The sequence below is a fragment of the Capsicum annuum genome, chromosome 2, assembly GCF_002878395.1.
Source record: "Capsicum annuum cultivar UCD-10X-F1 chromosome 2, UCD10Xv1.1, whole genome shotgun sequence".
NCBI classification, from domain to species: domain Eukaryota; kingdom Viridiplantae; phylum Streptophyta; class Magnoliopsida; order Solanales; family Solanaceae; genus Capsicum; species Capsicum annuum.
The window spans coordinates 21716277-21738369 of NC_061112.1; the positions used below are offsets into that span (position 1 = coordinate 21716277).

General features: G+C 39.6%; 1 protein-coding gene across 2 annotated transcripts in view; it reads left to right on the top strand.

The window, feature by feature from the left end:
• Positions 1 to 22093, top strand: part of LOC107857616 (calumenin-B) — a 43237-nt gene that overhangs the window by 9784 nt on the left and 11360 nt on the right. For both annotated transcript variants that reach the window (XM_016702456.2, XM_016702457.2), the window contains 5 exons: positions 414 to 516; positions 640 to 705; positions 3817 to 3990; positions 4068 to 4164; positions 14557 to 14685. In XM_016702456.2, the coding sequence (XP_016557942.1) occupies positions 414 to 516; positions 640 to 705; positions 3817 to 3990; positions 4068 to 4164; positions 14557 to 14679 (563 nt within the window). In that variant the 3' untranslated portion in view covers positions 14680 to 14685. The remainder of the gene's footprint in view (positions 1 to 413; positions 517 to 639; positions 706 to 3816; positions 3991 to 4067; positions 4165 to 14556; positions 14686 to 22093) is intronic.

A 22093-nucleotide genomic window follows, 5' to 3' on the forward strand; every position in this document is an offset into this window, starting at 1 on the left:
CCGCACCCGTGTCGGATCCTTCAAAAATACACTATTTTTGGAGGATCAGACACTTGAAGAGTCCGAGCAACTTAGAATGTGGATGATGTTTACTTCCTTTCATTTTTTGGGTTGGACTTAACATCAAGAATGCATATTAGTTGCTTCTTATTTTGCTTCCCAAGTCTCTCACTGAAATTTTATATAAGTACATGTCTGAGAAAATTGCTTCACGCAGCCTCTTTCTCAGTCTTTCATGCTGACTAGTGACTATGGCAAAAATTGTTTCATGACTTACAGTACTCCATTTTGGCCACTGATTTAGTAAATCACTGCTATCACAGTTTCTAAAGTGTTCATCTATCCCTTTCTATATATATATTTAATCTGTTCCTTCCGTTGTAACAAACTTTGATGTGGTAATGCTGCAACAGATAATACTTCTTTTGGATATGATATGGGCTGGTGGAAAGAAGATCATTTTAATGCATCAGATATAGATGGAAATGGGCTTCTAAACATTACTGAGTTCAATGAGTAAGTTCTGCTAGGGCAGGAAAACCTTTTACTACCCTTAGCTCCTGCGCTTATTAGTTCTCTGAACTTCATTTGATAATTTCATCTCATCCAATAACTTCTTTCTTTATTGTGATTTCTTAGCTTTCTACATCCTGCCGACACCAGCAACCCCAAACTACTCCACTGGCTGTGCAAGGAGGAAATAAGGTTCAGTAGATTTGCTTCTTTAACATTTTTCTTAAATAAGGGCTTCACTAATTTTTCTGACTTTGTTTTGTCAAGTATAAAGGTCTTCTTTTACATGTTGTTAATGTGCCAGTTGCTATTTGTTGTACCTACCATCAAATCTTCTTTTCATTTGCTCTTGTTTTTTTGGCGTCATGATTTTTCTTGCTAGCTGGGAAATTAATCAGAATGATATTTAGGAGCATTTAGAAAAAGTCATATCAAGTGAATCAATGGTTACAAATGAAAAGAAAGAGGGATGTTTCGGAGTGAGGGATTTGAATTTATATCGCAAGAGTTTATTATTTAAATGGCCGTAGAAATATAGTAGGGGAGGTGATGAAATCCGGAAAAGGTTAATAATGCCATATATTCAAGAAAGATGGTTGGAAACAATAAGCTTCACAATTGAGAGAAACAAGGCGTATTTAGAAAGGCATTGGTGGGATGTGGGATGAGTTTATACTGTATACTAGATTAAAGATGGGTAATGCAGCATGGTGCGCTAGCCATTAAGAGACGAGTAGATCTTGAACAAGACAATCACCGAAAAACTGGCCAGAACATGCTCATGCGCCGGATTATTCGATTTGACGGCTGGAAAGTGGTCAAAATCTAAGAAAATTATATGGGTAGAGTCGGAATGATTGGCATGACCCTACTAAAAGAGAGAAATTATATGGGTAGAGTCGGAATGACGGCACGACCCTATGGAAAAAGACAAATTATATGGGTAGGTCGGAATGACGACACGATCCTTCTGAAAAAGAGAAACTATATGGTAGGGCCGGAATGATGGCATGACCCTATGCAAACTATAGATATGAGGAGTCACCGAAAAGACGTACGGTTCTATGTAACTCAGATATGAGAAAGTAGTCCAAAAAGATGCACGGTTCTATGCAAATTAAATATGAGAAGTAGTTCGGAGATATGCATGGTGCTACGTACATCAGATATGAGAAAATAGTCACCGGAAAGATGCATGGTGGCCCAATGTTTTACTAACATGATCATTGGCCAGACGGGCGATATATATGAGTTATAGCGCCGACAGCGGAAGCTCTTTGCTTCTCTACCAAGATCGTAGACTCTGATGCCATGTGAGAAATATAAGAGAAGAATATTATTTGAATTGTTGTATCTACATTATTACATTGAGACCCTATTTATAGACACTATATGTTAATCCTTTTCCTAGTAGGACACGACATTACAATCCTTTTTCAAGAAGGATTCTGAATACTATTTCTTCTCCTACTCATATTCTAACAAATAGCAAGGATAAAATGTTCTCTTTTAGTGATTATTACAAACTGTTATTACAGCAGAATGGTCAGGGAACATTTTATTGGCCTTGGAAGATCATCTGGAAGTCTAAAGCTCCTGTAAAGCTGCCTGCTTTGGATGGATTGTCACTTGGGAGGCCTGTTTGACTCGAAACTAATTTATAGAATAGGGGTTTTGCTTTAAGTTATAGATGCTATTTTGTGTGAAGAAGACCATCTTGGGCCATGTCCTGCCTGATCACCTCTCTTTCCAATACTTCTTCAGCCTACCCTACCTCTTCTTAGACTCTCCATCGTCAATCTCTCATATCTCCTCATCGGATGTTTGTGCATCTTCTCTTGACATGCCTGAATCTTCTCAGTCTGAACTCCCGCATCTTGTCTGCCACATATGCCACTTCAACCTTAGCCTAAATATCTTCATTTCCGACCATATCTCTCTTAGTAAGCCTACATATCTATCTTAACATCCTCATTTCCGCAATTTTCATCTTCTGGACAAGAGAGTTCTTCGCTGATCAACACTCTGTGCTATACAATAAAGTCGGTCTAACTACTTCGCTGAAGAACTTACCTTTAATTCTTAGTGGCATCTTTTTATCGCATAAAACACCAGAAGCTAGCCTCTATTTCAACCCCCTTCACCAATGCGATGTGTGACATCTTCGTCAATTTTTTTATTGTCTTGGATAATGGCCCTAGGTACTTGAAACTCCCTTTCAAATGACTTGAGAATCCAACCTCACTTCCACATCCTCTATACTTGGCACATCACTGAACTTCACTCCACATACTCTGTCTCAGCTACGCGTCTCAATCAGCACAATGTCATCAACAAATAACATGCACCAAGCCACCTCCCCTTGAATGAGTTGCGTCAGAACATCCATCGCCAAAGCAAATAAAATAACTCTGAAGCAGCAAAAAAAATAAGGAGAATTGTAAATAATAACTTCAGCAGCTTCAGCTTAAAGAAATAAATGTCCAATACCGATAACCTAAAGCTTTTCACATTCATCAGAGCAAGCTCATGACCCTTCTTAAGAACTTGTACAGTGTCAGATTTAAGAACTTGTACAGGACCAGATTTAGGTATAGCTTATAGGATAAATGATCCATTGGTATATGTGCATTAGACATGACATGGAGCAGTTACAACTTACGGAGGGCATGACCCTTGATATGACGATGTGGAGGACGCGAATTAGGGTAGAGGGTTAGTGGGTAGCAATGCATCCTTATTGGTATGAAGGAGTGCTTTGTTTGTGGCTGTGCCTGTGCCTGTAGTCGTAGTGTTATACATGTGTATTGTAGTTTCTTGTTCGTAGTGTTTTGGTGATATTTGTGATTTCGGATAAGATAGTTTATAGTACTACTCTGTGGGTGTCTTGTTTCTTTTATTATCTAGTGGTGTGTTATCCCATTTTGTTGTTTGTTATACTGTTATCTGTCCTGGGCCGGGGTCTATGGGAAACAACCTCTCTACTCCATTGAGGTAGTGGTATGGACTCCATACACTTTACTCTTCGCAGACCCCACTTTGTGGGAATACACTGGGTATGTTGTTGGTATATGTGCATTAAAATGTAGGTTTGGTATATTATCGAAGATTCTACTAGTTTTGAGTTCCAAATTGTTTTATGCCTTCAAGGTTTTATTTTTTATCTGCGAGTCTTTCGTTTGTTAGTGAACTTGCTCAAGAGAGAATTTTCTCTATCAAAGCTGTCTTTTTGGATGCTGTTTATAATAATTTGATTTCTTTTTTTTTGTGGGGTGGGGTGGGGGTTTCTCCTTTTAATTTCAGGGAGAGAGATAGTGACAAAGATGGTAAAGTAAATTTCAAAGAGTTCTTTCACGGGTTGTTTGACTTAGTAAGGAATTATGACGAGGAGAGTCATGATACTTCTCATCATTCTGAGGATTCACAAGAGTCTCCGGCTAGAAAGTTGTTTGCTGAGCTTGATAAAGATGGGGATGGGTAAGAAACTAGACATCTCTTTCAGTAATTGTTTCGAGTAAATCCATCAACAAACATTTAAATTTGATTTTATGCAGATATTTGTCAGACGGTGAATTACTACCTATAATTGGAAAGCTTCATCCATCAGAGCGTTACTATGCCAAACAACAAGCAGATTACATCATACAGCAGGTAAGTTTCATTGATCTGAAGTGCCTGATTCAACAGAGTACTTGCATGTCTGCCTTACCTTTATTTCTTAAGTTATAACCAAACTGCTGCCATTGATTTAGTTTTTGCCTGCTTAGGAGCTATAGCTGGTACTGAGAAGGAAAGTTGCTTATTATACTGCTGTGCAAAAATATATATGCTTTCCTGTCCTTTCTGATCCATCTCTAACGTTACCTGATAATCTTTTCATATGGCTATTGTTAAATAACCTATCTAATCAACCAAATCAGCCGAGGGACTGGCCCTATAAGAGCACATCTTGGCCCGGTTCAGTAAGGAAAAGGTGGTCTGGTCTGGGTTGGATTTTCGAGCCTGGTAAACCAGACCGGAACTGGCCCATTATCTGGACCACCGGTAGCTCATCCCCGAACCAGCCCTGTTCGTGCCATTTTTTATTATAACTGTGGTTTTTTGGTTCATCCTCAAATTAATGTGGAGAATATAATTATTGTTTTAAAAATTTCGATCATTTTCCAATCATCTATTGTACTTTGAAGTTTCTCTTTTGTGACTCTTTTAAATTCATGTACGTAGAAAACACTTGCTCTAATTTTCACGTTCAGATTCAAAACACAAATTTGCAAATTGTATTGAAACTATTGAAATTCAAAGTTATACTTCGTAAAATTTAAGACTAGTGTTTATAGAGGCAGGGCGTGAGGCGATGCGTTTTATGTAGCACAGGGTGAGGCTAAGTCCCAAAACATGGGGTGTAAATCCCATGGATCTTGGGGGCATATATCTATGTACCTTCAATTTTATAGTTTTATTACTAAGAATATAAGAAAAAGTAAGATTTTTGATAATTCTACAAATAAATTTAAATGAATCACCATTTATATTTAAAAAAAAAACTATAATTATTTTCTGTGAGAGTTGTTTCTTTATTTAATATTTTTTGAAAAAAATGCTACATATGAAAACATGATAGCAGCAACAACAACATATCCAGTGTACTCCCACCAAGTGGGGTCTGGGGAGGGTAAGTGTATGCAGTCAATACCACTGCCTCAGATGATGTAGAGAGACTGTTTCCGATAGACCCCGGCTCAGGACACAAAACACTAAAAAGACATAATTAAAACAAAAATGAAAATGGAGTATAAGATGGTCATGTCTTGAAAGAGAGACTCCTACTTTTCTCTAGAAGCTGAAAAATTCAAATACAAGCCTTATAGAAAGTTTGATACCTCCAACCCTTTCTCTGGATGGAGGGTGCAGAAGACTTTCGGGAGAGTGAGCCTCGGTTCAGACTATCGTCGGGTCACATCTCGGAGAGGAAAGCTTTCCTCGCCATGGGTTTGGTAGGAAGATTTGAGAAGAGGGTTACATCGCCGAACCCTATACCAGCTTAGGCAGCAAAGAGTTGGGCAGCTGATCCTTGGATCAAAGTTTCTTCTATGGGAGATACAAATTTTCTGTTCAGATTCTCTTGTGAGTCTAAGGCTGGTCGCGTTCTTCAGGAGAGCGAGGGATGGATGGAGAATAATTTTCTCTGTTTACATAGCTGGTCTGAGGAGATACTTCCGGATATTCAAAGGAGAAGAGCGGGAACGGGGGAGGTGAGCAGTGTTGGTTTTCCGCTTCGTCTGTGGTGTAATGATCTCTTTAGAAACATTGGGAATGAGTGTGGGGTTTTTTTTTGGAGGCGGACTGTAGCCTCGCGGTTGTGTTAAGGTTAGAATTTTGGTGACGAAAGGGGGGAGAGTGTCAGTGTCAGTGGTGGTAGATGGGGGAAAAGAGTTTTATGGTCTAGTTAACACCAAAATTTAGCCATGAAATTATCAAAGGGTGTCAGGGGGAGAGGAAAGGAAGGGAGGGGGAGATAGAGAGAGGGGCAATCTAAAAGGTTTGCTGAAGCTCGGAGGTCACTCCCATCGCCTTCTATGGTTTCTAGGGCTGCTGTGGCACTAGGATAAGAGCGGAAGGTTTTTTTGAAATTGACAGGGGTAGGGTTGGGAAGAGCGAGGTGAAAAGACCATCTTACCCTTGGATTAATGAACCGGTTTAGAGGAGGAATTTAAACCGGTTCACTAATCGAGCTGACTGATTCATGACGAAAAGTTTTCTCACGGCTTTTACAACAGATATGCGAACTTTGCGAAGGGTTGTCGCCGACTTCCATTCCCTGAGACAGTGAACCCAGCCAGAAATTTCTCTACTGCAAACTCCTTTTCTCCTTTAGGTGTGTCGGGTGGTGTAGCTGAGATGAATAGGAAGGTCGGTGAGCCCCAGTTGGAGAGAGAAAGATCGTTTCAAGGTGTTGTGGTACCTGATGACCTTGTTCATACAAGTTCCATGTCCGGAAAGTTCATTGGAGGCAACTGTTCATCTGGTGGGGCTCGGAATTGCTGAAGAAAAGCTTCAGATCTGTCCATTGATAAAAATATTGGGGCTGGTGGTGTCGGAGGTCTGCTCTCTACCTCTGAAAGTTGCTCACAGCTGCTGGGTTCGCATTTCAGGTCTCTTTCTGAGAAAGGTGCAAAAACTCTTTCTCTAGCTCAGATGTTGTGGCAGAATCTTCTTTTGCTGGGATTTTGCGGTCGAAGAAAGCTAATTGTGTTTAAGGATAATTGGATAAGGAAAAGTGAGCGTGGATTCAGCTGGGTCCTTTTAAACAAGGAGCTTCTCACTGCGATTTGGTGAACAGTAGGGCTGTTGAGGGGGGAAATTGCTCCAATGCTGCTTGTCCAGGGGATAGGCTTCACTTGGACAAGGATAAGATTTTTAGTGGGACAGATGTTGATCCAATTCTTGTGGGTTCCGGGCAAGCATGGAGTAACATTTCTAAGTGGGCAGAAGAGAAGTATCTTAATTTTGGTAAGTTCTTGGGGTTGTCGTTTGAAGGAATGAATGGGAAAGTTAATGATCTTTTGACTAATATTGATCATGAGGTGAGAGGGAATGCGACTTTGAAGAGTAAAGAAGTGGAGAAGAAGAAGCTCGTAACTTGGAAGCATCGAATGAAGGTGGTAGACTTTTGGTGTACGGTAGGAGAAATAGGGGGCGAACAAGGTTTATGAGGGTGTGTGGGTGAGAGAAGGGGCAAAAGGAAAGTAGAAAGTTGTTGATGGATTTTAAAATTATTAGTTGGAATGTGAGGGGTATGAATGACCTCAATAAAAGGGCTATTTTGAGAGTAGGGTTTAAGGAATGGCAGGCAGACTTGATATATATTCAGGAGACTGAACTGGAGTTTTTGTTGGATAGTATAGTGAGGAGTGTGTGGGGAGGGAGGTGGGTGAAGTATGACTATCTTCCGGCATGTGGGAATGCGGGAGGATTTCTAGTTCCTTGGGATGAGAGGAAATTAGAATGTTTGTAGGTTAACATAGGGGAATTCTCGATTGGTGCAAGGTTTAAAAACATTGGTAACGGGGTGGAGTGGGGGTTTGGAGGTGTGCACGGACCTATAGAGGAGGAGTCCAAGGTTGCCTTCTGGGAGGAATTAAGGTCATGTGTGGAGAGTTGGGAGATTCCTTGGGTTTTGGGGGGGGGGGGGGGGTTGTTAATACCATTAGATTTTTGGAAGAAAGGCTGGGTTGTAGGGTGATATCTGGGGCTATGGAGGAGCATTAATTGATGATCTCTTTCTTATTGATTTGCCTTTGTCAGGTGCCAATTTCACTTGTTCCAGGAAGGAGGACTCTTACCTCAAATTCTCGATGAGCTGGCACCAAATTTGATTCAAACCCCTCTTCTGCGGTTGGTCTCTGATCACTTTCCTATTTTGTTGGATGGTGGTAGGGGGTAGAAGGATGAGATCTCCGTTCAGATTTGAAAACATGTGGCTGCAAGTTACATATTTTGGAGATAAAGTAGTCAAGTGGTGGAACAACTATGTCGTGGAAGGAAGGCCAACTTTCAAGCTTGCTAAAAGATGCTTAAGAAAGACATAGAAGTGTGGAATAAGGAAGTGTTTGGGAGGGTCGAGGTGAAGTTGAGGGAGATTATGATTAAGATGGGGGAGCTAGAAAGATTAGAGGTGGGTAGGGAGTTAGATGGGAGGGAAAAGGAGAAAAAAGAAGTGTTAAAGGGGGAACTGGCTTCTTTGGCTTTGGCTTAAGAGACTAGTGGGAGGCAGAAATCAAGGGCGTTGTGGTTGGAAGAGGGGGACTCTAATACAAAATTCTTTCATAGGGTGGTGGTTGCGAATAGGAGGAGGAATTTGATAGAATCTGTGGAGGTTGGGGGAGACATTATGAGGGGGAGGAGGAAGTAGAGAGAGCAATTGTTCAGTTTTATGAATGTTCTTTCAAAGAGGAAGCAGATTGGTGGCCTAGTTTGGGAGGGGTGGACTTTAATCACATTGGAGGGGATAACAGTAAGTGGCTAGAGAGGGCTATTGAGGAAGAGAAAGTGCGTGTGGCGGTCTGAGTGTTGTGCGGGGGAGAAGGCTCCCGGTCCAGACAGTTTCACTTTGGATTTCTTTCAGCATTATTGGAGCATTCTTAAATATGATGTATTGAGTACTATTGAGGAATTCCGGGAGGGGTGAATTTGAAAAAAGTCTAAACATAATAGACAAACTTTCAATTTACTAACCAACTTCATTATTTTAATAGGTAATAGGAAAATGGAATCCTCAACTATTCCGGTGCAGTCTCATCTCAGTAAGAGTAAGTGACGATTCCCCGACGCTAAGATATGAATAGAAAACCAGCAATGCATTGTCATGTCCAAAGAAGGAAGGGGCTTCTAGCATCTGGGATTAAAGTCCGATTAGTCTAGTGGAAGTATCTACAAGATTATTTCCAAGGTGCTTTCTAACAGGCTTAAGAGAGTTTTGGACGAGACTGTCTCTTCGTCGCAAAATGCTTTTGTTAAAGGAAGACAAATCTTGGACGCAACTTTAGTGGGTAATGTGCTAAAGCTTAGTAGATTGTTTGGGGCAGCCTTTGAAGGCTATGATAAAGTAGCTTTTGAGCTATTTTTGCGAATTGATCAGAAAAGGGAGAGCTGATGCAGAGGTATGCAGTCAATAGGGTAACCAGAGCCAGAAGTTCAATTCCCCAAAAAATCAGAAACTTGGAGTTCCATGTGAAATTCATTCAAAGACGGGGAACCAAGAAACAGAGGGACAATAATAGTAGCTAACATCCAATGAAAATTAAACACTAGGTGATTTCTTCCATCTGTTCTAGCATTGGTGGACAAAGTTACCTGGTGCCTGATGCTGGTGGGAGGTGGTAGGTATCCCGTGGAAATAGTCGAGGTGTTCGCAAGCTGGCCTGGACACCACGGTTATAAAAAAAAAAATCCAATGAAAGCTAAATCATATCATGGAATGGTGGGGTGGGGGTGGGGGGTGAATAGTGAAAGCAAGATGGTAATAGTTAGAAAATTAATTCAACAATGGGGGCTGACATCTACGTGTTGGCTGAGAATAAAATCACAGATCAGAGGTACATATTTTCAGACAGTTGTGGCAAAATAGATGGATGGGGGGATATCATTTGAGTGTTAGTGGCAGAAGTGATAGGATTGTAATCATGTGGAATAAAAGATATTGGAAAGGGGGGAGTTGGTGCTTGGTGGAAGCAACTAATCGAGTATTAATACTTCTGTTTGAAGGCATTAATTAGGTTATCACCTGGTTCCTTAGTGCAGTTTATGCTTCATGTGACACAGTATTCAGAAGCGAACTCAGGCCAAAGTTGATTAGTATCAAGGAGATATGCAGTGGCTTCGGTGTTTTGTTGTGACTTAAATGTCGCAAGATACGCACATAAGAGATCAGAAAGGAAATAGAATAACAGGTGCCGTGAATGAGTTCACAGAGTCGATAAATGAGATGGAATTCATTTATCCTCCTCTTCCGGAAGGTAGTTTTTCCTGGAGAAGAGGGGACAATCATATGTCAGCCTTTTGAATGGTTCCTGTACAGTACATCCCATTGGGATGAAATTTATACACAAATCTAGCGAGTTTGTTGCCTAGAATAGGGTCAAACCATAATCCCAGTTTGCTAGATTGTGGAGAGTTGAATGTGAAAAAAGTTCATATTTTATGTTTGAGCAATGGTGGATGCCTTTGCTGATAAGATCAAAGAGTGGTGGCTCTCTTTCAACATAAATGGAACAAGATCTTTTTTTTTTTTTGAAACCGTGGAACAAGATCTTTTGTTCTCGCTTCAAAATTGAAAAGGTGGAAGGAGAAACTGAAGGAATGGAGATTGGCTTACAGAAACAATTGGAAACAAAGAAAGGAGGAAAAGAACAAAGACTTGACTTCTATCAGAAGATGAGCTACTGCAGAAGATTCACCTTTGTATGAATTTTGAAGAGGTTGTCAAACAAGAGGAAATAGCTTGGAGACAGAGATCTACAATACAATGGCTCAAGCAGGGTGATAAGAACACTAAGTTCTGTCACAGAATATCCACAACTCATAAGAGATTCAACTCTATTGATACATTGATGGTGGAGGGGAATGCTATTTCAGACTCTGAGGAGATCAAAACTGAACTTATTAGTTTCTATCAGAAAATGTTCAAGGAAACTAAGCAGTGGAAACCTGACTTCAAATTGCTAGGGGTGGATAGCATAAATGTGGAGGAGAGGGACTGGATGCAAAGGTAGTTTGAAGAAGCTGAAGTATTGAATTGTATTAAATTATGTGTCAGTGATAAGGCTCCAAGGCTCCAGGACCTAATGGCTTTCCCATGAGAGCTGAGCTTTTCCCAGAATTTTTGGGGGATAATTAAGGATGAGTTTATGAGTGCTATCAGACAGTTTCATGAGACATGAATTTGAGAAAAGTCTCAATGCCACTTATGTGGCTCTTATTCCACAGAAGCCGGGGATCACTGAATTGAGTGACTTCAAGCCCATAAGTCTCATCAGAGGGGTGTATAAAGAAGTTGTTAAAATGTTGTCAGAAAGATTGAAGAGGTTAGTCAGCAAGCTTGTCAACAAACACCAAATGGCCTTCATACAAGGTAGGTAAGTTATGGATACAGCTTTAATAGCTAGTGAGTGTGTAGATTCAAGACTCATGTGTAAGCTTGATATTGAGAAAGCTTATGACCATGTAAATTGGGATTTTCTAGTCAACATTTTAAAGCAGATGGGAATTAGAGGGAAATGGCTGAAGTGGATAGGTTTCTGCATTAAAACTGTCAGCTTCTCAATTCTGATAAATGTAGAACCTGCTGGGTTTTGTCCATCAGAGAGAGGGTTTTAAGACAGGGAGACCTACTTTCTCCTTTCCTCTTCATCCTAGCCATGGATGGGGCTAAACCTCATGATGTGAGTGGCCACTCGGTACAATTGGCTAAAAGGTTTCAATGTGAATAGTCAAGCTGGCGTAGAGATGCAGATTTGTTAGCTTCTATATGCAGATGATACAGTGGTATTTTGTGATGCAAAGGCAGAACAAGTGTGCTTCATCAGAGTGATCTTGGAGATTTTTGAGGCTGTTTCTGGGTTGGCAATAAACTGGAGGAAAAGAAGCATGTTTCAGGTGAAAGAAGTTACCAACATTCAAAGCCTAGCCAATACCCTAAGCAGCAAAACTGAAACTTTTCCAACTACCTATCTCAGGATGCCTTTGGGCAATAGCCACAAGGAGTAGGAGATATGGGATAGAATTGTAAAGAAGACGGGAAAAATTGGCTACCTAGAAGACTCAATATTTATTCTTGGGAGGAAGAGCAACTCTGATTAACTCTGTATTGGATGCTTTGCCTACATATGCCATGTAACTCTTCCCTTTGCCTGCTAAATTAGAAGAGAGACGGGACAAGTTGAGAAAGGATTTCCTATTGCTGGGCAACAAAGAAAGGAAAGGAATTCACTTGGTGAAATGGCAGACTGCTCAACTCAGGAAAATATTAGATGGTCTTGGTATTAAAAACCTTGGGCTTCTGAACAAGTGTCTCCTATCCAAGTGGCTTTGGAGGTTTATTAAAGAAGAGCATGCCTTATGGAAGGAAGTTGTCATCAACAAATATGGACAATCTGAACAGTGGGTAGCCAACATGGTGACCAACACTTGTGGGGTTTCAGTTTGGAGGTCTATCAGGAACTTGGGGTCTAAGTTGGCTGAGAACCTAAGCTTTAAAGTAGGTGAGGGCACCAAAATCTTCTTTTGGAAGGACGAGTGGTTGGGGCAGGAGTCACTCAAGGATGCATTCCCTAATTTGTTCTCCTGTGACAACCCTGGAGCAACAAATGCTGAAACTTTGTCCCCTCAAGGATGGAACCTCACTTTCAGGAGACTCTTGAATGATTGGGAGGTAGACAGGGTTGCTGTGCTATTATAGAAATTAGGAGAATTTCCTGGCCTAAATGCTGAAACAGATACAATAACATGGAGGCATGACAAGGATGGAAGGTTCACTGTAGGAAGGTTGTACAAACGAGAGCTTATGGCACCGCCAGGGGCCATTGCTGGCCCTTGGGAACAGGTATGGAGGTACAACATCCCAACCAAAGTGAAGTGCTTCACATGGCTGGTTTGCAGAAGAGCATGCCTGAACAGGAAAAACTAAAGAGGAGGGGATTTCAGATTGTTTCTAGGTGTTTCTTCCGTAATGAAAAAGAAGAAATAAATAGTCATTTGTTTCTTCATTGTAGAATCACTCAGCTATGGCATTTGTTTCTCAGTCTTACTCAAGGACCCTGCATGATGCCTGAGCGTACTGCCGATCTTCTAAGTTGCTGGATGAGGAGAGAGGGGAGCAATACTCGGATAAAATGGTGGAATATAATCCCTTCTTGCATATGGTGGGTCATTTGGAAAGAGAGAAACAATAGATGTTCTTAACTTATCAGTAACCCTGTGCAGAAAGTTAAAGAGTTCTGCATTAATACTCTATTTTTTTTTTGTGTATAGAGGAAGGTATAGTTGAAATAGAACATCTAGTAGATTTCCTAGGTTCTCTGTGATTACAATTACTTGCCTTTGTAATTTTTTGGTGGTTGCCAGCATACCATCAATGCTGAAGAATACTACTTCACTTTTCTCCAAAAGAAAAGAAGTTAGAACTTAGGGTTGATGCCTATCAAACATATGATCCAACTTTTGCCCATAAGGCAGTTCAGGATATTTTAAGACAGGAAACCTGTTCAATTGACCATAAGTTCTGCCTGACAAATGTTAGAGCTTATTTAGCAGGGGCAAAAATTAAAGATCTGTTAAAAATATGTCTCAGAAATAAAGTAGATAACTATTAGTAGTTTTAAATTATTAGAATTCTATGTGGCTTAGACTTAAGAATTAGTTATCTCTTTGTTATTTGAATTTGAAGTTGAATTGAAGTTTAGTTAGAAATTTAGCTATAAATATATGTTTTGAGTTATTAATATAACAATTCCTTTTGACAATACAATTGCAGTATTTTCTCTCTCCAAGTCTTTCTCTGTTATTTCTTTAATTTCAAAGCTAAAAACCAACAAGATCACACACTTTGGGGGACAAAAGTTCAAGACCGGACATTTGGGGGATGAAAATTCAAGACTGGACACTTTGGGGGACACTAGGCGTAATTTCCTGTTCTTTAACAGGTTGTGGGATGTGCCCAGTTGCCTCCCTAGAAAAATTAGCTTGGTTGTGAATCAAGCCCATAAAGGCAGCCCCTGACCGGCCCCATTCTGGAATTGGTAGGCTCACTCTCAATGGGTCAGATTGGTCCCAGCCTGGCCCATTCGACAAGTCCATTGTTGAATAATGTTAGTCTGTTTTTTCTCAAGAAAGGATTTACTATCATCAAAAACCATTTCCACCTAATAAGGCCTTACAGTTACAGATTCTATTTGCTATTAGTTTCAAGTTATCTTCTTTAGACTGTTTTTCTGGATGACTTTGAAGTTTTGCAGTTCACATATGCGCTCTTGACTAGAGAAATTACATTGAAGTAACAATTCAAACAATTTCGTACCATCTCTGATGTAATAATCTCCAAAAGCATAGCTTTTAGTTGGATAGTAACACTCTGTGTCCAATAACTCACTTTTAGTATAAATTAATAAATCTTGTAGAAAGTGTCTCTTGTTAATGGTGAACATTACAATGTAGTGGTCTGAGTGTCTGCTTTTTTTATCCTTCTAATTTTATGCATCTATTAATGGAGATATTTCAACCAAAATTTTTTAAGGAAATTGCACAAAAGTTCCCAAAGTTGTTCCCCTTTGCAAACTAGTGAACCTGAAACCCTTTAATGTGATTGAATCTTTAGCAAATTTAAAAACTTTAATATGGGTGGATCATACCATGCCGTGTAAAACTGAAATATTTCCAAGCAAAATAGATTCAGAATGCACCTCATTCTTGTTCGCTGATTGTTCTTGGATGATGTAGTAGCTGAGTGGGAGATAGTGTGTGAATTAATTCTACTATGTTGTCTCTCAGGCTGATGCAGATAAAGACGGAAGGCTTATTCTGAAAGAGATGATTGATAGCCCGTATGTGTTCTATAGTGCAATATTCAATGAGGATGATGAAGACTATGGAGACCATGATGAGTTACGTTAGTTCAGGGTCAGTAAGGATGAATTTTCTACTTTCTATCCCTTTATTCTTTTCCTTCTTTTCAATGGCAGCTTTTTCTTTCCTCAGACCCCCTGGTTTGCTACTAATTTAAGAGCATTTGGCTTCACACGAGTTTATTTCATCAGAGCTAGATAAGGATGGGTTTAATCTTCATTTTGTTGGGAGGATGGCTTTTGTACTTCTTATTAGTCTAAGCTTTTAAGTGAGGCAAAGCACACAATAGATCCATGTTTCAGATATTCTACGTATCAATTTTTTTTAGCAACACCAAATCTTTTTTTAGATCTGCCCCTCTTTGTTTCGTAATCATTGCATCAATCTCTGTGTTAAATTGTGTGTTATTACCTGGGTCATCTCTTGTTCACATCACTGCACGCCAATCAACATTCTCACTCGACTCATCCTTACTGGTATTCTTATGGGTTTGGGACTTATAGGTTTTTTAGCAAGTACTATTGAACACAAGGCACAATTACGACATAACTCACTCCCAACTTTGTATGCATCACGAGAACAAAGAAAGGTGTTTAGGCACAATACAAAAGCCAACAAGGCTGATGCTAACTTCTGCCAAGGCTGTATGCATATTTTATAGTGCTTTCGTGCTCATACGCCCAAATTTCACGTCTCATATGAGAGAGTAAGCGGTCGTCGTCAAATATATAACCCAACTAGGTTGGGGTCGAATCCCACAGGGAATATGGTGTTAATCAAGACTATTTGTGCTTTAATCGACTAATAACTAGTATTTTTCTGTAAATGGGGGGATTTTTAGAATTCAAACAAATGTTACTGCTCACTTTGTTTTAGTAACCCAAAGTTAATGTTTCAATTTCAAATTAATGATGTGGCAAAACCAGAGTTGTGTTCACTATGAGTATTGCTTCTTTATGAACAATAGTTGTAGCAAAAGGTTTTCATGACATGTAGGAAACAACAAATTATCACTATCGATGATTCATCTAAATGTCTTCTGACCTATTTAGATGCTAGATTACCTAATTCTCTCAAACTTAGGAAATCCTTATGTCTAAACTGATTAATCTCGAGTTGACTAATCTTGTTATAGCATAAATCATTAGATGGAAATTTAACGTTTCCAAATCCCCGTTGATAATTTCCTTTCTTTAATTGATTTCTTAGTTCAAGCAAACCAATGTTAAGGCTTAATCTATTGTTTGCAACCAACAAAAAAAAAATCATTACAAAAGAATTTTGCAACCAACAAAAAAAAAATCATTACAAAAGAATTATCAAGAAGTTCCTACAGTCATTCAAATCTTAGCCAACTACAGAATTCATATTGCAACACTCATAGATCCCATAACTCTGGTTATGGGATTCAGTTCCTCATAAGATAGAAAGAAATAACATGCATTAGATCCATAATTCAGAAGTAGTTAACTTACAAAAGATGGAAATTGAAGATTGTTCTTCCTTCAAGTTTAACCAAGGATCCCAAAAACCACAATAATAATTCGAAGAAAATTCGAAACCAAACTTAAGAAAACCAAAAATATAAAAACTGTTCTTGTGAATAAGTTCAAGATGCCAATGAAAACCTAAGAATTTTCTATTTATAATAAGTTCAAGATGCCAATGAAAACCGAAGAATTTTCTATTTATACTCATAGTCATTGGATTTTGAATTTCAAATTCCAGATTGTCCGCACCATAGATGACGACTTCACTTGACGGCCTATCAGAAGGTTGACGACTTATCAGACAAGTCGTCAACTTATCTTTCCACCAATTGTATTCTGCTTCCAAGTGACGACTTCATCTGACGACTTATCACCAGGTTGACGGCTTATCAGACAAGTCGTCAACTTCTTCAGCATTCATGTTTTGTCCACAGGTGACAACCTCCTCTGATAACTTAGCAAGTTGACGACTTATCAGACAAGTCGTCAACTTAAATCTTCAAAACTTTATTTCTTATCTACTTCACCAAAAATCATCCTTCTTAACGTAGTTTTCATAGGTTTTTATGCATCTCGACTTCCTTGCAATATCACATAAAATATAATAAAAAACAACAATAGTCACTTAAGAACTTACAATTTTTTGAGTTAAAAGCCTTAAATGTGCTAACACAAAGCTAGCACATCAACACCCTCAACTTAAAATACTTGCTTGTCCTCAAGCAACTAACATAGTATTATGAACACAACAAAAGCATCAAGGTAGAGAGTAGCAATTGTTTCCTTCATTTTGCATCCATTAAGAAACATTTGATCTTTTGCCAAGCAACACCAAGATCCCATACCATCTTCAAAGTTCAAACAACAAACCACTACTTAAACTTAGAGTATTCAATCAAATGTTTAGCAAGTTCCACAACCATTCACATGCCCTCACACACTCACACAGAAGAAAGAAGTTCCCGACTCCATATATCTCTTTATACTTACAGGAACCATGCATTACAACTCTCACTCTCAGAATAAAGGTTCAAATTGTGCATCTACAATACCATATGCTTGCCTTTACCATTCCGCTCGGTTCATCTAATAGTCAAACTAAGATCACTACAGGGCTTTCTCGGCTTGAAATGAAGGTTTAAGTGCGGGAGAGGTAGATTTAGGGTTAGTGACTTAGCCTCTCTTTGATCATTTACACCATATTGGCTACCACCACTTATTCCGTTACATTCTTCTCCCAATTAACTTCAATATCCTTCTCAGCATTCACAATCAACCACAATTATTTACTACTATTACTAACTTATGGCCTTTTTTTTTAATACTAACTTTCGCAACATTTATACCAACTTTCACAACAGCTTTTGCACCTTCAAATTATCAGCCCTTCTAGTGTAGCCACCCTCAACTTAGGCGATTTGCCTAAGTTGATGTGTAACATGTCCAAAGAAAGGACTGGCTAAAACAAGGTTTACTTTTGAACGAAATGAAAGGTTGTCAACTTGTTGAAACAAGAAAGTATTTTATTGGCTCAAGAGGGGATCAAAATGGAATATGTTCTTAAGGATTGATTATCTTAGCTAAATGGTTCACTAATCAACAATGGCCTGTGATCACTGCTCAGCTGACTACTTGAGACCCTAACGGAATGCTTTAGGCAAGTTCTAGATGCATGCACACAATAATTCATGGCAAAATCTTACTCTCACATGGCGTGGAATTGTGTGGAAATCACCAAGTACTCAATCAACACTCAAGCTCAAGCAGGGAGTGCCATATTTGCATACTTTCATGGACAGAAATGGTTTTCCATGCACTTAGCAATCAATCTCACAATCAAAATTTTGGTGCGCAGATCATTTTCACAATTTTCAAATCACTACTAAACACTTGCTACTCAGTCAGATGCTACTCATCGTGCATACATAACACATAATTACAAACAAGCAACAAATAACCAACCAAACCTACGCATGTCCGTTCTCTAGGTAACACTCAAAGGTATAGAACACATACAACATACCCTTAAGGTTGCAAGTACCCCCACCCCCACAAACAAAAAACATGCATTATCCTCAATGCACATCTATCAAATTATAATAACAAGGGTGGAGAAATACCTGCTGTGCTTTAAGCGCTTGTATCACGAGCCGTTGACTGTGATGCTGCCTCATCAGCGAGGAGAGTGTCATCAGTGCCATCGGGCTGAGCCGGTGCATCTGCTATAGTGGTTGGTGGAGTAAAGAACTCCCCAACAGTCCCGGGGGTCCACTAGTCGAGGCTCCCACAGCTCGGGCTCTCAATAATTCTTCAAGTGGCTCACCCTCCGCTTTCGACTTCTTCCACGCTTTCTTCATCTTTTTCTTGTCTTTTTGCTTCTTTGCTCTCTTCTCAAGTCTCCTTTGTTCATCGCTGTCACTTCTTTTTCTTTTGCCTTTGTCCTTTTTATCCACAGGTTTCCTAGTGATGTCAAATAGTGGTTCTTCTTCAGTAGGTTCTGAGAGTATCACAAGCTGGTGGCTTTGCAAGGCCGTGATGTCAGCTTTAGCCTTTTTCAAGGCTACATCAAATGATGCAAGATCAGGTACCGACATTTCTTTCAACCTCTCATTTACTCGATGCTCCATTTCATCAATACGTCCATGGAGAGTCAAGAAAGGAGCCATAGCTTTCTTGATTTTCTTGTCAACAGCCGACTTGAACTGATTAGCAAACAACCTCAATTGAGCCTCAAACTTTTTTCCCTGCTTTACCAACTTCTTGAAATTTTGAGGAGTCAAAGCATACTCGGACACCGGTGCTGCGACCACTGTATTTTCTTCTCTTTCTGGAATAGGTGCATCACCTACAAAGGAAGTAGCCTGAGCCGACTCTGGTGCTGAAACTTGCACATTTTGTGTGGAGCCTGCAGTAGTGGCTGGTGTCTGCACTCCCTCGGATCTGATCGTGCCACTCTCGATATCTGCTCCTTTTTCTGTAACCAGCATGGGCTCACTCTCGTCAAACCTGTTGGGATTGTGAGTTTTCTTGGCATGAACCTCTTTGTCTAATCCTGTGATAATTGGCACAAAGGCTGCTTCGCATAATTTTGTAATTAGACAGCGGAATGGGTATGTTGTATCGGGTCGTGTTGCTCGAATCTTTATCTCGTCAGCAATGATTTCCCCCAAGCTCAAGGAAGGTTGGACAATAGACTAGCTACCAAAACTGCCCTGTTCTCGCCTATGATATTATCTCCTACTGTCGGCATCAGTCTGTACCTTACCACTCCCCACCAGAATCTTGCTTCTTGAGTTAGTGATGCCTTGAAAATCCTTGCACTTGGATTATGTAGCCATTCAAGTTCCCCATCCGCTATAACCTGTGCCAACCAAGTGCGTTGGTTTGCCCTGTCAGTCATTCTGTGGTAGAACTTTTGTGAGGTGACTGGAGGAATGAAGTTGGGACCATGTAGAAACCAATTGATTGTGCGGTCAGACAAGTCCACCATCACACTCCTCACTGGTATTTGATTCATGTTTGGTTTGTCTGCAGCTTTCTCTCCCTTTTTACACATGTTCTCCAATATAGCTGCGTAGTTGGCATAAAACTCCCTGACCAACGTTGGGCAGTATGTATCTCCTTCCTTTGTTGTCCATGCTAGCTCATACTCTCTGAATGGTTGCTCTAATTGTGGGTACCTGTTCAACCCAGATGTGATTATTTTTATCTCTTCACATATGTGCCTCTTAAGGCTTCGTCTTCCTGTTGCTGTCAATCCATCATGGTAGATTCTTTTTGCTCCTGTAACCTTCCATCGTACACTGTTTCGAATGCCCGGATTCTTTCTTTTTATGACATCTCCCCTTGTCTGAGTGTCTTCCTCCATTGGTTGCTCAGAAGATGGTTGCTACGCAAAGGGTTGTTCATTGCTACGAAAAGGGTTGTTCAGAGGAAGAGTCTTCTTCTTCAGAGCTCACTTCCTCAATCACCTTCTTTTCAGGCTGGGGAGGTGGTTCTGCTATCCGGAGGTTTTGCCTTGTACGACGTCTTTGAAGTTATGCCTTTTTTTGTTCACTTTCAGACTCATTGAATAGTCTCCGAGTCAAACTTTCTTGCTTCCCTTCTTTGACTTCCCTTTTGGTGGCATGATTATATTCTGCATCAAGTGAAAAAGAATCATTTAATTTCCAAGAATGAGTAAGCACAAAAGTTAATCATTTTCAATATCACTTTTGAAAGGGTTCAAGCACAATGGGTAAACATGTGTGGGATGACTTGGTTGATAAGTCATCACCTAGGTGACGGCTTATCAGCCATGTCGTCAACCATAGACAGAATCAGCCCATTTCAGAGTAATAAGTGACGACTTGGTCTGATAATTCTAAGTGACGGCTTATCAGCCATGTCGTCAGCCCAAAACAGATGCAAAAATTTTTCAACTCAAGCGACGACTTGGTTTGATAAATCGTCACCTAAGTGACGGCTTATCAGCCATGTCGTCAGCTTAAAACAGAATCCTCAGCCTTTTTTCACTTTGATTGACGACTTGATTTGATTAGTTGTCACTTGGTTGATGGCTTATCAACCTCTTGGTTAGCCCAACTCATTTTCACAAACTCATTCGTTTCAATTTTCAGGCTGGAATTTGAAACTTGCTACTTGCTGCGCAATTTCTAACTTGTTAATCCTAATTATCAGTTCTCAAACAAGATACTTCACCCAATTTAATTCAATAACACGTGAAAATTGTGGGTGCAATTGATTTTCACTCAATTAAAACTCAAATCTTTCCCAAACAATGATGAATTTTACGATCATGAGCAATTTTTTAGTTATACAAAGTTAAGTTGGTTCGTATGACCCAATTACTTTATATTCCTTAAATTCGTTCATGAACACTCTAAAACCTTCAAAGCTTTCAGTTGCATGCAATTCCCATTTCTTTCCATTAAATGAATAGCAAAGTTTTCGAAACATACCTTTCAGACGACTTGGCTACACACTTCAAACTTATGAATAGTCCACTTGCTCAGGGAAACAATTGCCTCTATGTTTTATGTTCTTGTGAGTTTGGAGAGTTTTCTTAAGATGAAAAAGCGTTTTAGCACTTATTTTGCTTTTGAGAAAAATGAAGAGAGAAGAGGAATGTTGGAATTTGAAAGGGAAAAGGACGGGAAATGGGAAACGTTTGCACTGATGTAGCCGCTTTTTTTGCTTTCTAAGTTTATCTATCTATATATGTATATTTTTTAAAAGACTAATAAAAACTAATAAAGACTAATTTAGACTAATAATGGGTAAAATATATCAAAATTGAAGTGGGAAAATGATTTATTCACAGGAATTTGAAAAGTCACGGGTTATAGGGTTTGGATCGGGTCATAAACTAGGATTCGGGTCAAAATGACTTACCTGGGGTTTGGGGTTAAGATTTAAGTGAAGACTTATCAATTGTCTGATAGCCCGTCACATATCTCTTCACCCTAAGACAAAATATTGCTGAGTTTTGGTTCAACTGACGACAAGGCGTGACGGCCCCTCACTTGGGTGTTGGCTTATCAACCTTGTCGTCACCCTTATCCAGAATGTGGCAAATTTTTGTTTAATTTGACGACTTTAAGTGATAGGTCGTCAGCGTTTTGATAACCTATCAGTTTGGTCGTCACTCAATCCAGTATATGCACTCCCCCTTTGCTTGAATTGACGACTTCAAGTGATAGGTCGTCAATAAGTTGATAACCTATCAACTTTTGTCGTCAATTCCATTTCATCAGCAACTTTGATCCTAACTTTATTCTTGCACATGTGAACAACTTATTATTTAAAATAAAAACTTTAAAACAAACCAAGTACTTACAACATGAAAAGTTGGGTTGCCTCCCAATAGCGCCTGATTTATTGTCGCGGCATGACTTGGTTGCCTCAACTACTCAAACTTCGTCGAGATAAACCATAGACAACAAGTTCACTTCATCCATTGGGCCAACATA